At 40.9% G+C, this 17,715-nt stretch overlaps 1 protein-coding gene across 2 annotated transcripts in view; it reads left to right on the top strand.

Annotated features, from left to right (window-relative positions):
- Window positions 1–17,715, top strand: part of LOC116581525 (S-adenosyl-L-methionine-dependent tRNA 4-demethylwyosine synthase TYW1-like) — a 203,813-nt gene that overhangs the window by 70,608 nt on the left and 115,490 nt on the right. For both annotated transcript variants that reach the window (XM_032328726.1, XM_032328727.1), the window contains exon 10: window positions 8,983–9,101. In XM_032328726.1, the coding sequence (XP_032184617.1) occupies window positions 8,983–9,101 (119 nt within the window). The remainder of the gene's footprint in view (window positions 1–8,982; window positions 9,102–17,715) is intronic.

The raw sequence follows: 17,715 nt of genomic DNA, 5'->3' as shown, positions 1-17,715 counted from the left end.
TAATTACTGGTAAGGAGGGGCTTACTTCTGTCATTATACTTTTCCCCTATATCCCCTATTGCTTTCTTGTCCCTCATTCCCTACATTTTTGTCTTTTTTAGTTGATTTTCGAAGTGAAATGTATAAATTCCTTCTTAGTTTCCTTTTGTGTATATTGTATAGCTACTTTTCTTGTCGTTACCATGGGGATTACATTTAACATTGATGTAACATTTTATTTTAAAGTTACCGCAGCTTAATTTCAGTAACATGTAAAAATTCCACCTTTACAGCTCGGTCCCCACGACTTTCGTTAATTGATGGCACAGAACTACATCTTCATACCTTGTGAGCAGAAAAACATAAACGAGTAATTCCTTTAATGCAGTTATCTCCTAAATTATGTAGGGAACAAGATTTGGAATTACAAACCAAAGTTGCAAAATACTAGTTTTATACTAATAATTTCTTTTCTTTAAATGTATTAGTCTCTTAAATCATGTAGAAAACGAGTTACAAACTATTGACACAGTAACAGTAGTTTTCATAATTGTCCCCATATTTACCTTATTGGGGTCTTCTCCGTACGGCTTGGAGGCACTACGTAGTCCCCTTTCACTTCCCTGCAGGAGCCCCTCGAGCGTCACTTTCGGAGCAGCCTGGTGGCCACGAGCCGCTTCAGGTTCTGTTTGTCTGGGGATGTCTTGATTTCTCCCTCCGTTCCGAAGGGTGGTTTTGCCAGATACGGAATTCTTGGTTGACGGTTTTTTTCTTTTCACACTTTGAATATCTTGGCCCACTGACTTCTGATCTCTGAAGTTTCAGACGAGCAATCTGCCCATAATTTTATGAATGACCCCTTGTACGTGATGATTCACTTTTCTCTGGTCACTTCCCAGGTTTATTCTTTGTCTTTTGAAAGCTTGAGTGTGATGTGTCTTGGTGTGGGTCTCTTTGAGTTCATCTTATTGGAGCTTGTTGAGCTCGTTGGGTGTTTCCATACACGGCTGTCATCAAATTTGGGGATTTCCCATGTATCGTTTCTTTATATATTCTCTCTGCCCCTTCTTTTGGGACATGGACAATGCGCATGTTGTTCCACTTGACGTGTCCCACAGGTCCTTTAAGCTCTCTCCTTGCTTTTCTTCATTTTTCTTTTTTTTTTTTTTTTGCTCCTCAGCCTTGGTAAGTTCTACCATTTTATCTTCAGGTTCTCTGATTCTTTGGCCATTCAGATCTGCCCTTGAATCCCTCTAGTGAATTTTTCATTTCCATTATCAAACTTTTCAGCTCCAGAATTTCTTTTTGGTTTCTCTCTAGGCTTCTTAGCTCTTTATTACTATTTCCATATTGTTCACACATTGTTTTGTTTTCACTTCTTCCCTTAGTTCTTTGAGAAACTTCAGGACCATGTTTTTAAGGCCTGTCTAATATATCTGCCGTAAAGTATTTTTCGGGAATAGGTTCTGTTGAATTATTTTTTTCCTCTCCAATGGGACATACTTTCCTATGTCTTTGTATGCCCTTGGGCATTTGAATCTAATCATGTGGTAACTCTGGAAAGCAGATTCTCCCTTCCACAGGGTTTGCTCTTTTTTATTATTGTTTTTGTTTTATTGAGTTTCGTTGACTCTCTGTAAGGATCCGGCTGAGGTGTAAACTTAATGTCTTACATCTTTTTCTGAGCCTTTCCCTGGGCATGCAGAGTAACTTTCTGTTTCTCCCTGAATGTTCCACTGAATGTGAATATTCTAGTCTTTAATGTCTGGCTCCATGAAAGGTGACAGTGTAAAGTGGAGGGGGATAGGAATAGGTGGAGGCCCTCTCAGTCTCCTGGAAGTCACTTCAGCTAGCGGGGTAAGGCCTTCAAAAATCCGGATGGGGAGCAGTGCGGCAACACTGGCTCTGTGCCCTTTCATACCTCTGTGATCAGAAGCTACAATTAGCAGTCACAGCACAGGTGCCCAGTATTTTGCAGGACAGGGTCCTTTTTGCCTACCCTAGCTACCGCAGACGGTGTGCAAGCTGCCTCAGGAACACGCGCATAGCTGTCTGCCACATGGCTGGGGGTGGGGAGCTCCTGCTGTGCTAAGAGCTGAAATGAACTGTCCAAGCCTTTTCCTGGAAGTTGCAACCCTTCGACCGACTTGAGTTTCCGAGTAGTTGCATTAGACAGATTCTGCCGGTGCAGTGGTGCAGGCGGGGCGACTGAGTCCGGGTGGGTCCTCCTCCTCCATCTTCCCTGATTCACCTCCTGTGTGTACTCTTTAAGGGTTAATCAGTTGGAATTTATTTTGCTCTAGAGTAGGAAAGAAATACCTGAGTTAGGGGTCAGTAGACTTTTTCTTAAAGGGCCAGATAGTGACTTTTAACTTCTGTGGGTCGCACGATCTGTGCGGTAGCTCCTCCGCTCTGCCATAGCAGAAAAGCAGCCGTGGGCAGTAAAATTGGGGGGGTGCATAATTCCGGCAGTCCTGTATTTGCAGAAGCTGGCAGCAGACTGGTTTTGTCCCATCGCTGGCGCTCATTGACCTCTGCGTTGCATTCTCCAACCTCTGTCAAAAATTTGATTCTGAAATTTTACCCACTTGTGTATAGCTGGTTAGCTGGCCACAGGGTCATGGATGCTGGCAGAAGGCACGGGCAGTTTATGATAATAACAGCTGTAGCTGGAATGTCATTATTTACTCTGGTTCCGGAGTCCCTGGTGCCCCTGGGGCAGCTCTGGAAGGGCCAGTAACATCTCTGTATGTGCTATAGGAGAGGAACCCCAAGTTTAGGGAAAACGAAGCTCTTAGAGTTGACAGTAATCCTGCCTGACCTTTGTCCTAGAGGGACATCTCCTCATTACACTGGACAATAAACACACATATCATTGGCTCCAGAGAGAGACACTGTATCTTCTAAGGCCATTCACTGTACAAACCTTTTTGAGAAGATAGTATAGAATAAAGGCAGGCAGTGCTGCTAGCATGAACTCAGAGAGAGACCCCTGGAGTTCTGTCTCCCAACACCCCATCTCCACTCCTCCCCTGCACCCCTGTCCCCAAATTGATGTGCCTAAAGCCTGCCTGGCGATGGTGTCTTGCTTCATTCAGTGTGGCTCTGCTGGGCTGCAGCTGTATTTCTTGGGCTCTCATTTGCCCTGAGGCCAGGAATTAATGGCTTCATAACTCTGAGGCTGTCTGTAATTTCTGCCCCTAGATTTATAACATAGATTGAATTCTAAGCGTGTGTCACCCTCAGGCCTTTCCTTTTCCGCCTCGTTGTTTACTGATTTTCAGATGGGAGAGAACTTCCTTTCGGAATGTGTTATCTGAGGATTAGTGGTCTGGACACGGGGCCTAAACCCCTTTCTCCCTCTTCCTTCCTGCTCTGCGTAACTCTGAACCGGGGAAAACACAAGAGGCACCAGATGAGAACTTTGAAATATGGTAAGAGGACCCCACCTGGTTTGGGGCTCCAGGAGCGGAAGAACAATAGGGCAGCAGGGTGTTCTGCGTCTGTCTGTCTGAAGAGGAAGGCTGAGACCCCACGTTTCCCAATCCTTAATTTAGCAACAGAAAACCACCTAAGGAGGCTCATTAATGGAGTGGAGACGACAGAGGATAGAATCAGGGGTCTCACCACGCCAGTAGTATGATCTCTAAACAGCATAGCTCGATAGAATTTACCTGATCTGAACGACAGAGCAAACCACAAACAGGACAAAACTAAAGAAATCCACATCATAATACCTTAGAACGAATGATCTGAAAAGTAAAAAAGAAACGATCTTGAAAGAGGTTAGAGAAAAATGATGTATTAGTATTTATTTGACATCGGATTTCTCATCTGAAGTCAAGGAGGCCAGAGGGAAGTGGTACACATTTTTCAATTGTTGAAAGAAAATACGTGATGAGCATTAATTCTGTATCTGGCAAAACTGTCCTTCCAGAATGAAGATTAAATAAAGACATACATGATTGAGAACAAAGAATTTGTTGTTTGCTAATCTGCCCTTAAAAACTGGCTAAAGGAAGTTCTTCTAATGAAATGATACAGATTATTGGAGCACAAAGAAAGTCAGGAAGAATGATGGAAAGGTCAGAAATATGGGTATGTGCAGGAGATGATCATTTTCCTCACGATTTTTAGAAATCATATTTGATGATTGAAACAAAATTAAAATACCATGTAATACTCAGGGCAATGATATTTCATTTAAAAGAGGAAAAGTTAAAGGGAATGGAAGTGATATTTGCACACTTCACATGAGGTATAAAATGTTAGTAGCAGCCGACTCTGAGAGTCGTGTATATATGTAAGTGTACACACGCACACACACACATACATATGCAGTATGTACAGAAGTCCTGTATATATGCAAGACTCAGAATAACTACTACAAAAACTATACAAAGAGCTGCCAACAACTCTGACAGAAGTTTACAAAGGGACACACTAAAAGAAAAAAAAACCCGCAAGATAAATTAAGATGGGGTACTGAAAGTGTTTACGTAACCTGCAGGAAATCAAGAAAAGAGTAATAGGTATGAGAACAAAAAGAAACAAGCAGGAAACAAATAACAAAATACCAGACCTGAGGACTAATAAATTAGTGATTGCTTCAAATGTAAATATTCTGAAGATTTTATTTATTTATTTGAGAGAGAGAGCGCACAAACAGGGGGAGTAGCAGGACGAGATGGAGAAGCAGGCTCCCCGCTGAGCAGGGAGCCCACTCGGGCTCGATCCCAGGAGCCTGCGATCATGACCTGAGCTGAAGGCAGACACTTAACCTGCTAAGCCACCCAGGCGCCTCTCAAATGTAAATATTCTAAATATATGAACTGGCAGGGGCGCCTGGGTGGCTCAGTTGGTTGAGCGACTGCCTTCGGCTCAGGTCATGATCCCGGACTTCCAGGATCGAGTCCTGCATTGGGCTCCCAGCTCCTTGGGGAGTGGGTTTCTCCCTCTGACCTTCTCCTCTCTCATGCTCTCTCTCACTCATTCTCTCTCAAATAAATAAATAAAATCTTTAAAAATAAGTAAATATATGAACTGGCAGATAACTGGCAGAGTGGGTAAGAAACATAGGACCCCAGAATACATGGACAAGAAACTCACTTCAAACCCAGTGACGTGGGTAGGTTGAGTAAAATGATAGAAAGATTCATAGTGTGCCGCCAGTAACCCAGAGAGCAGGGCTGCCTCTATCAAGTCAGATTAAGCAGACCACAGAGCCAGGAAACATACTGGAGATGGAGAATGACGTTTCATAATAATAAAAGGATAATCCACACTAAAGGAGGTTACATCAGACACTGGAGGCTTAGAACTGAGGTAGTTGAATGGAAAAACCTTAAAAAAATAAAAATTCACAGTTACAGCTGGGGACCCTTTTTTTAAAGAGCACACACGTGAGTGGCGGGAGGGGCAGAGGGACAGAAGAGGACCTCAAGCAGCCTCCCTGCTGAGTGCAGAGCCTGACGACCCCGAGATCATGACCTGAGCTTGATCCAAGAGTCAGATTCTTATTGGCTGAGCCACCCAGGTGCCCCTTAGTTGGGGACCTTGAAACCCCTTTCAGCATCTGCTGGAACTACTTCACTGAAAATCACAAGGATATAGAAAATCTCAGCAACACTAGTAACTAATAGGATCTGGTTGACAGATGAAGAGCATCTTACCCAGCAACAGCAGAATATACACGTTTTCGAGTGTCTGTGGAACACCGGCCAAGACAGACCGTGTCCTCGGCCAAAGAACAAATCTCAGTGGATTTACAAGAATTGAAATCATTAGATTGTTCTCTGACCATAATGGAATCAAGCTAGAAATGAATAATAGAAACAAAAAGAAAATCTCTTTGGAAATTAAACAGTGCATCTCTGAAAGCCCTGGGCCACAGAAGAACTTGCAAAGGAAATGGAAAAATACATACAAGCAAATGACAGTACAGAAAAACTGGATGTGGGGGGTGAGTCAGGCAGGGGTCCGAGGGAGGTTTACAGCAGCAAGTGCTTACCCCAGAAACGCGGAAAGAGAACAAAGCAGAAACCTATGAGAATCTGAATGCGTGTACATGTGAATGGGAATCTAAATGTAAATCTCCGTAGGTGTTGATAGGTTAGAAGACAGTACGGGAAACTGTCACTTTTCCCCAGACTGATCTCTACGTGCCATGCAGTTCCCACCAGAATCCCGGTGAGGGTTCTGTAGAAATAGACAGACTTGCTCTCAAATTTGCGGGGAGTGGTCCTGGCCCTAAAATAGCTTTAGCAGTGTCGGGGAAGAGAAATAAAGTGGGAGGAATCATACACCTCGATGTTAAAGCTTACTGTGATGCCTGCTCAGCGGCACCCTCTTCTCCCTCTCCCTCTGCTCCTCCCCCTGCTTGTGCCTCCCTCTCTCTGTGTCAAATAAATAAAAATAAAATCTCTGAAAAAATAAACTTCACATCTTACATGAAAATTAACTGAAAATGGATCATGAACTAAACTAAAGCTATTAAAACTTATAGAAAAAATAGGTATTTTATTTTTAAAAGATTTTATTTATTCATTTGACAGACAGAGATCAGGAGTAGGCAGAGAGGCAAACAGAGAGAGAGGGAAGCAGGCTCCCCGCCGAGCAGAGAGCCTGATGCGGGGCTCGATCCCAGGACCCTGAGATCACGACCTGAGCCGAAGGCAGAGGCTTAACCCACTGAGCCACCCAGGCGCCCGAGAAAACAGTTTTAGAAAGAGCAGCATGTCGCTCTTCTTCTCATATGCCTCTGACCCTTTCTCCTCACGGCCCTCCGGTACTCAGTGCGCACAGCACCCCTCTGGGACGTTATCTCTACTCCTGCACGGCCTGCTGGCTCGGCGTCCATCTCACGGGCTCCAGTGACACCATGATGGACACTTGGCTCCTCTCTGCTCGCCCAGCATCTGGGCCTTTTCGTGTTTGTTGAGCGCAAGGACCCACTGCCTGCTTCAGAAGCCGAGGACGAGAGACACTGTTGCCTGGTGTCTCGGGCTGGCAGTGGGTGTAACAGGATCATTTAGGGTGGTGCTTGCCTTTGCCTGAGACTTGGAGTGTGAGGTGAGTGAGGAGGAGGACCTGGGACAGGGACACCTCATGCTTGGGCTCATGGCAGCAGCCTCTGCTTTTCAGGGCTGGTGCTGTGATGTGTCCCGAGAGTGATGGCGTCTGAGGGATGGAGGCCTGGTCCTGCCAGCCGGCCTTATTCCTGCCTTTCTAAAGATTCCGTGAGCCGTGGGGTCCTTTTAATAAATCCCTTTTTTTTTCAGCCACAGTCAGTTTCTGTTGCTTGCAGGAGACTGTTGATTGATTCAAATACCCTATTGTCATAGCATTACCCATTTTGCCTCTTTTTTTTTTTTTAAGATTTTATTTATTTATTTGACAGAGAGAGATCACAAGTAGGCAGAGAGGCAGGCGGGGGTGGGGGGGAGCAGGCTCCCTGCTGAGCAGAGAGCCCAATGTGGGACTCGATTCCAGGACCCTGGGACCATGACCTGAGCTGAAGGCAGAGGCTTTAACCCATGGAGCCACCCAGGCGCCCCCCATTTTGCCTCTTTACTTGACATCTCCTCGTACTGGATCATGGTTGGGGACTCGGTCTTCCTCATTCTTGTACATTCAACACCCGTCCTCGAGGTTCATTACCTTCTCAGTAAATACTGGAATCTTCAGGTCTTCAACTTTGTTTCTCCTTTAGTGCTGGTTTCCCTCTGACTTTGGCATTTGGAAGGCTTTTATTTTTAGTTTCCGGTGCTGTTTGCAGGATTTGAATGTTTTGTTTGCCTTTTGGATATTTTATTGGGAAGTTGAAAGAGAATTTGTAGTTACCTTGAACGGTATTTTTTCTTACTTTTCTTTATGCAAGTACCAAGTGAGATGGACAAGGGAACCTCTTTGATCAGGGCAAAAAATAAGTCTTTGTGATCGACCAACATAGTAATCAAGCTGGTAGATTTTTTGGTAATTTTCTTTCATTGTGGATAGCATTATAATGTTAGCACACTGATATATATATACCACGCGCGCGCACACACACAGGCACACACACGCGCGCGCGCACACACACAGGCATACACACACACACATGCACACACACACACATGCACACACACACGCACGCACACACACAGGCTCCTCGCATCTCGTTTGTTCCTGTTGATAATTCAGTCATACCTCAGTCGCAGCTGACCTGAGTCAACATCACATACCGCCTTAGCACCCTGCCTCTTTCCTCCGCTAATGGGACCCAAGTCACCATAACCTTATTTGCATAGCTTCCCCCCAGATTTCGCTCTTACCGAAATCCAGCCTGTCTTGCAGAATTTCTAGATGGAGCTTTCTGATGAGACCTCAGAAAGCTTGGTAATATCTCGTGATTCTAACCCTAAGTTGATCTGCACTAGTTCCTCAACTTTTTATTCTTACTACACTCACCGTGGTTTTACGACTCATCTATTAAATAGTGTCCTTTTTGGGAAAAATATGTCTTTCACGTTCATGCTGCTGGTCCCCTTAACGGTCTCAGTATGTTCAAGTTCCGCCCTTCAGTTGACACAGACTGTACTTCAGGGTGCATGCCCTTGCCCACCTCCCTTACTCGAAGCAGAGACACCCTTTCGCGTGCGTACTGTGGCCGTCTTCTTGGAGCCTGTCATACCTACCCCTTGGTTTTCTGTATTACTGGACTAACATTATCTGAGGCAGTTGAATGGATTTGAAAGTGCAGGCATCAGTGGCCTTCTCTGTAGATCTTTCAGAGTTAATGAATCATAGTTGATTTCACTGGGTTTTAGAAAACTTAAAGGACCATCAAAACCCAAAGCATCATCAAAACACTGGGATGTTAATTTTCTGCGTCATGCCGATACCAGTAGGGGTATTTATGGTTATGAAAGGCACATTTTTTTCTTAAATATGATGTACTTGGTGTTCTGTTTCCTTGCCTTGAGGATTTTATCCAGATTATCATTTGTTTTTTCACTTTCGCAGTCGATGCTCCGGGGGAGAGGAGGTTGCTATAAACATACGTTCTACGGCATCGAGAGCCACCGTTGCATGGAAACTACCCCAAGCTTGGCCTGTGCAAATAAATGTGTCTTCTGTTGGCGGTAAGTGAAAATGAATGGCTGTGGTGACCAAATATGTGACCTTCTGTAATAATCAATTTCTGTTCAGCATGGCATGCAAATTTACCTGAAGCTCTGCTGTTTCTATAATTAACCCCCCTCTTCATTCCTAAAACAGTCATGCATTTGGTTGTTTTTCCTTGATTAGTTTTTATCAGGGGTTTGCCAATTTTTTGTCTTTCATGAATCCTCTGCATTATATCTTTGTTTTCTTGTTCAGTAATCTACTACTATTTTTTTTTGCCCCCTCTTCTTTTTATAGCTTAGATTGTTAACTTATTAATATTAGTCTTCTATAAGTCTTTAATCAAAAATTTTCATCTAAGTACTTCTTCAGCTACATTCCCTAGATTTTGATTAGTTAATTATTTTTAAACATTTTTTAAATTTGAATATAGTTGACATACATGATAGTTTCAGATGTGCAGCATAGTGATTCAACAAGTTTACGGCCTACGCTGTGCTCCCCGTGACGGCAGCTCTCATCTGTTACCATACAACACTGTGACATTACCCTGGGCGGTATGCCCTGTTCTCTACCTTTTCTTCTTCTTCTTCTTTTTTTAATATTTTAAAAAGATTTTTATTTACTTATTGGACAGACAGATCACAAGTGGGCAGAGAAGCAGGCAGAGAGAGAGGAGGAAGCAGGCTCCCCGCTGAGCAGAGAACCTGATGTGGGGCTCGATCCCAGGATCCTGGGACCATGACCTGAGCGGAAGGCAGAGGCTTTACCCCACTGAGCCACCCAGGCGCCCCTCTACCTTTTATTCCTATGATGTATTTATTCAGTAACTGGAAGCCGGTATCTCTCACCACCCGTCACGCATTTTGCCCATCGCCCATCCCCGTCCCCTTCTGGTAACCATCATTTCTCTGTTTTTATAGTTCTGATTCTCTTTGTTTCTTTGTGTATTCATTTGTTTTTAGATTACAAATATAAGTGGAATCATATGGTACACTTGTCTGTGTCTGTCTGCCTTATTGCATGTAGCGTAATACCCTCTAGGTCCAACCAAATAGTCACACACGGTAGTGACTCATTCTTTTTGTGTCTGAGTAATAGTGCATTGCACACGTGTACCACATCTTCTTTATCTGTTCATCTATTAGGGGACACTTGGGCTGCTTCCATATCACGGTTACTATAAATGATGCTGTAGTAAACAGCGGTACATACATCTTTTTGTGTAAATAAATGCCCAGGAATGGAATTACGGGATCATATGGTTATTCTGTTTATAATTTTTCAGGTAACCTCCATACTGTTTTCCACTGTGACTGTACCAACTTATATTCCCATCAGCTGTGCACAAGGGGTTCTTTTTCTCCATACCCTTGCCAACACTTGTTATTTCTTGTCTTTTTTGTTCTATTCTGACAGGTTTTCGGTGATAGCTCATGTGGTTTTGATGCACATTTCCTTCATGACTGGTGACACTGAGCGTCTTTTCATGTGTCTGTTGGCCATCTGGATGTCCTCTTCTGAAACGTATCTCTTTAGGTTCTTTGCCCATTTTAAATCAGATTATTTGCTTCCTGGTGTTGAGTTGTATGAATTTTTTATATATTTTGGGTATTAACCCCTTATCAGACACACCAGTGTCTTTAGTATTTTCTCCCAGTCCTTTGTCAGTTCCTTTTTAATTTCCTCTTTAGCTCTTTGGCTCATTCTCTGCCCGACTAATTCTCTCTGATTTCGTCCTTGGCTTTCTTTTATTGCTCTGCATTATAGCGGTAGGAGAAGTGAACCGTCTCTATGTGTTCATTAAATGCCTGTAGATTGACAGCTTTATATTCTTGTTTTTTGTTTTGTTTTGTTTTTTTTAAGAGAGAGAACTTGCAAGCTGGGTGCAGGGTCGGCCGGGCGGGGGGAGGAGAGACGGGGAGAGACAGGACGCGCGAGAATCTTCGAGACAGGCTCCACCAGAGCTGGCTGCAGGGCTCTGTCTCACAGCCCTGGGATCTTGAGCCAAAATCAAGAGTTGGACGCTTAACTGACCGAGCCACTTTTGTATTCTTTGTCTCTGACCCTGGTCTCCTTTCCGAGTTTTCATGCTCTGTTTGCAGTTGCCTGTTGGATATTTTCTTCCCGCTGATCCCCAGGCCCTTCCACAGTGGGGTTCATTGTGCCGTCTGTGAACCTCCTCCTCTGGTTTTGTTAAGGCACCATTAGCTGTCCAGTGGCTTAGGCTGAAAAGCTCTACTTTCTCTAACTTACTGTATCCACTTGTATGCCGAATTCTGTTTTACATTCTTTCTTTCTTTCTTTTTATTTTTAAAGATTTTATTTATTTATTTGACAGGCAGAAATCACAACTAGGCAGAGAGGCAGGCAGAGAGACAGAGGGAAGCAGGTTCCCTGCTGAGCAGAGAGCCTGATGCAGGGCTCGATCCCAGGACCCTGGATCATGACCTGAGCCAAAGGCAGAGGCTCAACCCACTGAGCCACCCAGACACCCTCGTTTTACATTCCTAATATTTCACCCTTCAGCAAACAAAATGATTTAATACCTGCCAGTCTATGCCATTTCTTCATTTATCGTATTGGTACAAGAGCTATAATTCTTTTTTTAATTTATCCTATTGGTACAAGAGCTGTAATTCTTTTTTTAAAAATGGTTTTATATCATTGATCATAAAAGTTATCCATGCTTGCTATAGAAACTTTTAGAAAATACTAGAAAGTATAAAATATAAAGAGAAACAACTCTCTGTAATTCCAGAATCCAGACAAATCACTGTTAATGCCTTGGAGCATTTGCTTTCTTTCTTCCCCCCCCCCCGAGTCTTCTTATGTTTCAACAACATGGTTGAAATCATTCTCTACTTTCTGTTTTTTATCCTGTTTTTATTTTTTAAAATATAAGACTCTTGCTCTGTCATTAAATTCTTACAGGCATAAATTTTTTGTTTTGAAATAATTCTGGATATACAGAAGACTTACAAAGATAGTAGAGTTTCTGTATATTTTTCACCTAACTTTCCCTAATGTTAATTAGGGAGCATTAACTATGGCCATTAACATTAACTATGGAACAGTTATCAAAACAATTATCAGAAATAATCAAAGAGAAATTAACATTGATGCAGTGCTACTAATTAAACTAGAAACTTTGAGTTTCATTAGTTTTCCCACTAATACCCTTTTTCTTTCAGGATGCAGTTTGGGATCCCTCATCACATATAGTTGTTATATCTCTTTATTTTTCTGTCGTCCGTCACAGTTCTTCAGTCCGTCCTTGTTTTTCATAACCTCAACACCTTGGAAGACTGCTGGTCACAAATCTTGTCTAATGTTTTCTCGTGGTTAGAGCGAAGTTATGGATTTGGGGAAACTACCATAGGGGTGATGTGACCTTCTCAGCAGGTCCTATTCAAGGGATACATGATAACATTCTGTTCTGTTCCAGTGGTGTTAGCTTTTATCATTGGATTAAGAGGGTGTCTGCTAGGCTTTCAAGTGTAAAGTTACACCTTAACATTTTTCCCCCTTTGTGTGATTAATAAATATTTGGGAAGGTACTTGGAGTCTATGCAAATATGCTGTTTCTCTTTAAGCATTTGCCCACTAAATTTTTCATTCATTGGTGGATTATTACAAATTATTACTTTGGTGTTCCACTGATTTTTTTTTTTTTACATTTAATAATTGAACTGCTTCTTTAAGGAAGACTCATTTCTCCCTCATTTTAAAATTTATTATTATATTAGTTTGGACTCAAGAAAATCCAGTACTGTTGTTTATTTACTTCATTGCTCATATTTTTCTAGCTTTGGCCATTAGTAGCTCTGTTGGGTCGGCTTCCGTGTCGGCTTCCGTGTCTTTTCGTGCATTTACAACAAACACTTGGTATTATCTGATTCCAGATGAGGCTCCAGGTCCAGCTTGTGTTTTTCCTGCCCAGCTTTGGGGTCAGCCACTTTTCTAAGGAGCTCTAGTTCCTCTTACTGAAGAATGATACTTAGACTCCGAAATTTGGGTGCTGATACGCTCCTTTATATTAGGGTATTAGTGCTTCCAGAGCCTCTCAGCAGATAGAAGTAGAAACTGTATGTGTATCTCTCGGTGTATGTTAAAATACACAACTGAGAGTTTTTACTAGTATCTTCAACTCCCATCAGCAAACATAGAGTTCATTCTATTACTCCTTTTGTGCTTTTTTGTAACTTTTTTCTTGGACAGTCAGGAACCCAGCCTGGCCCTCATCATCTACAACATAGTAACTTCAGCCTTAGTTATGTGCATGTGAACGACTTCAGAATTACAGACTCACACCTTTGTGAGAAATAAATTTATCGTAGGATGGATTTATCTGGCTTTGGCATTAGGATATTGCTAATCTTATAGAATGAGTTAGGAAATGTTCCCTTCTCTTACGTTTTTGGAAGTTTGGGAAGAATTGGTATTGATTCTTAAAATGATTAGAGGAATTCACCAGTGAAGCCTGTTTTGGGGCTTTTCTTTGTAGAGAGGTTTTGAATACTGATTCAATTACTTGTCATAATTTGGTTAAGATTTTCCATTTCTACTTGAGTCAGTTTGGGAATTTGTATGTTTCTAGGAATTTGTTCATTTCATCTAGTTTAATTTGTTGGCATATAGTTGTTTATAGTATTATCATGATCCTTTATTTCTGTAAGATTGGTAGTGGTGTACTGCTTCATTTCTGAGTTTACTGATTTGAATCTTTTTTCTTTTCTTTTCTTTTCTTTCTTTTTTTTTTTTTTTTGCTCAATCTAGGTAAGTGTTAATTGGTGTTGATCTTTGCAAGAACCAGCTTTTGGGTTCATTATTTTTCTCTTATATTTTTCTGTTCTCAAGTTTCATTTGTTTCTCTTCTGATTTTTGTCATATCCTTCCTTTTGCTGCCTTGAGCCTAGTTTCCTTCTCATTTTTAGTATTTATGGTGTGTAGGTAGGTTATTGATTTTTTTCATGTGAGTGTTTACAAGTACAGATTTCCCTCTGAGCACTGTTTTAGCAAAATTCTGTTCATCTGTAGTATTTTGTAATTTCCCTGTGATCCTCTGGTTGTTTAGAACTGTTGCTTAATTTTCACTTATCTGTTGGTTTTTCAGTTTTCTTTCTGTTCTTTATTTCTGCTTTTATTCCATTGTGATTGAAGACAATATTTTGTATGATTTCAGTCTTTGAGAATTTATTGACACTTGTTTTATGGCCTAACATAGGGTGCATCCTAGAAAATGTTCTATGTACAATTGAAAAAAATGTGTATTTTTTGGGGGGGGTGTTTTGTTTTGTATATGTCATAGGTATTATTGGTTTATCATATTGTTCAAATACACTATTCCTTTTTTGATCTTCTGCCCAGTTCTGTTATTTAAAATAAGGTTTTTGAATTTTATAATTATTAATATAGAACTGTATTTTTCTTTTCACTTATAAATTTTTGTTTCATGTATTTTGGTGCTCTTTTATTAAGTATGTATATACTTATAATTGTTAATATCTTCTTGATGGATTGATCTGTTTATCAATATATAATGTTCTTCTTTTTCTTTCCTGATGGTTTTTGACTTAACATCTGTTTTGTGTTATATGAGTATAGCTATGTCAAGTCTTTTTTGATTACTATTTGCATTAAATGTTTTTCTTCCTTTCACGTCTGTCTGTGTCTTTGGATCTGAAGTGAATCGCTTAGGCAGTATATTGTTGGATTTTTTAAAAAATTCATTCTGCCAATCTCTGACTTTTAATGTAGATAATTTAATCCATTCACATTTTGCTCTTTGTTTTTGTAAATTTTATATCTTTTATGTTGTACACCTTATTACTGTCTTCTTTTGTGTTTGTTTTTTGGTTATGTACAATTTGACTCCATTATTGTTTCCCTTTCTATACATGTTTTAGTTATTTTCTTGGTGGTTATTCCTCTGGGGATTAAAACTAACCTCTTAAATTTACAAGAGTCTACATTTAATTTTCTTTATCTGTGGATATTTACAGTTCTGTGAAGTTGCACGAATGCTGCATTAGCAAATACTAAACTGACTTTTAGGGGGATAAAGGGTTAAGTTCTTGGAGTCCTCTTGTCACAACCTATTTGCCATCTTCTCAGTATTTAACTTTGTTCTCTGTGTGTTTCTGTGTAAAGATGCCTTATTTTACATATACTTTTGATTCATTAGCATTGAACTTATGGCCAACAGCATTGTAATTCATGCCTGAATGAAGCTTATCTAACACAGATATTTTCCCTCAAGGCACATCGTAGTTTCTTGTGATTCAGAACACTACACTGCACTTTAGCCCTGCGCTTGGGAGCTATTTTAAATAGCAACATCGCTAAGAAAAAGCACAGAATGCAAAAAGTGGGACATGAAGTTGACTGCCAAAAGAACATCATTTGCAGTATAAAAGCTTAAACAAGAAGGCAAAGAGAACATTGTGTTGTTTGACCTCATTTGGGATGTATGTACTAGACTCAGATTTTTTTGCTGCTCTGTGAATGACCATGAATGACCATAAATATTGACCCTAAAGTATTGATTTTGGGGTTTCAGATAAATTTTAGGAAGTAGGTAATTTTGCAAATATGGCATAAGCAAATAATGAGGATTGACTTTATTTTGAACAAATAGCACCTTTGGTTCAACAGTATTCAAAAACTGGTCATACAAAGCTTCATTCCTTCTCCTTTGTGTTGTCACAGGTTACAACTTTATGCATTGTAGGCTTATTAACAGATTTATGATTTTAGTTTTATACATTTATTTTTTAAATTGTATAGGGAAAAAAGAGGTACTAGAGTCCAAAAAGTTCAGTTATACAGACTTTTTTTGTATTTGCGACAAGCTTTACTTTCTGTGTTTCTTTGTGTGGTGCTGCAAGTCTATCTAGTGTCCCTTTCTTTCTGCTTAACAGGGCTGCTTTTAGCATTTCTCGTAGTGCAGGTCCATTAGTGCTGGACTCGCTCAGCTTTGCTTCTTCTGGACATGCCTTGTGTTTCCTTCAGCTTTGACGAATAGTTTTGCTAGATACAGAATTCTTGATTGACATTGTTTTTCCTTCAGTTTTGACAAATAGTTTTGCTAGATACGGAATTCTTGGTTGACATTGTTTTTCCTTTTAGCATTTTAAATATGTTATCTCACTACTTCTTGACCTACATGGTTTCTGCTGAGAAATTGGCTGTTAATCTTACTGAGGATCCCTGGTATGTGATGAATTCTTCTCTTGCTTCCTTCAGGATTCTTGAAGGCTTTGTCTTTTAGCAGTTTGGCTATAATGCGTCTTGGTTTGGATCTCTTTGAATTTATTCTGCTTGACTTCATTGAGCTTATTGGATGTGTAAATTAATGTCTTTTATATAATTTGGGAAGTTTTTAAAGTTTTAAACCATTATTTCTTCGTGTATTCTTTGTGCCCCTTTCTCTGTTTCCTCTTGGGACTTCCATTCAACATATGTTGATATTCTTGGATGGTGTCGCACAGGTCTGTAAAGCTACATGCACTTTTCCTTTTCCTGCTCCTCAGACTGGGTGATGGACACATCTTCAGGCTTACTGATTCTTCTCAAAGCCTGCTCAGTCTGCTGTTGCAACCCTCTCGTGAATTTTTCATTTCAGTTATTTTACTTTTTAGTTCTGAAATTTGGTTTCTTTTTTTTTTTTAATTGTTTTTATCTCTTAATTGACATTCTGTGTTTGTTCAGACATTTTACTTGGTTTCCTTCAGCTCTTTGACCATGTTTAAGACAGTCGACTTAGTCTTTTTCTAGCAATTTAAGTGTGATGTTTGTGCTTCTTCAGGGACAGTTTTTATTATTTTCTCCTGTGAATAGGCCATACTTTTCTTGCTTCTTCATATGCTTTGTGACATTTTCTTGAGCACTGCACATCTTGGAGATTATGATGTGTTAACTCTGGAAATTAGGTTCTTCCCATTGTTCAGGTTTGTTTTTGTTGCTTGCTCTGGATTTTAGTTGTTTGCTCAATGAGTTTTCGAGACCATTTTTGTACAGACTCTGTACTGTCTTGGGTATTACCTGTGAAGCCTGTGTTTTAGCGGCCAGGGAATGTGTTGATAGAGATCTCCTTGAGCACCTGGAGTGAAAGAAAAAAAGAGGAATAAAAGCCCTTTCCCAGTCTTTGCAGATTGACTGTGTGTTGGGGGCATTCCTTCAAAACTTGGCCACGCTATTGCCAGCTCTGCCTTTGTCTTCACTTCCTATTTGTGCTGAGCTTGAAAATCAGTTGTGGGTGAAAGTTTAGTGTCTTCTCAGGGCTTTTCTTAGCATGGATTCTGTCTGGGTGTGCAGTAGGCTTTCTTTATTCCCTGGTGTATGGGATGCTTTTCAGTGCTTTGACTCACCCGGCGCTCTTCCTCCGAGCATTTCTTTTTTTTTTTTTTTCAAAGATTTTATTTATTTATTGGAGAGAGAATGAGTGAGAGAGAGCATGAGAGAGGAGAAGGTTAGAGGGAGAAGCAGACTCCCCAAGAAGCTAGGAGCCCGATGCAGGACTCGATCCTGGAAGTCCAGGATCATGACCTGAGCCAAAGGCAGCTGCTCAACCAACTGAACCACCCAGGCGCCCTCTCCGAGCATTTCTTTCCAGGCGTTCAGCTAACT

Source organism: Mustela erminea, chromosome 20 (assembly GCF_009829155.1).
Source record: "Mustela erminea isolate mMusErm1 chromosome 20, mMusErm1.Pri, whole genome shotgun sequence".
Classification (NCBI taxonomy): domain Eukaryota; kingdom Metazoa; phylum Chordata; class Mammalia; order Carnivora; family Mustelidae; genus Mustela; species Mustela erminea.
The sequence above is the reverse complement of the archived record's forward strand: the minus strand, read 5'-3'. Positions and strand labels throughout refer to the sequence as shown.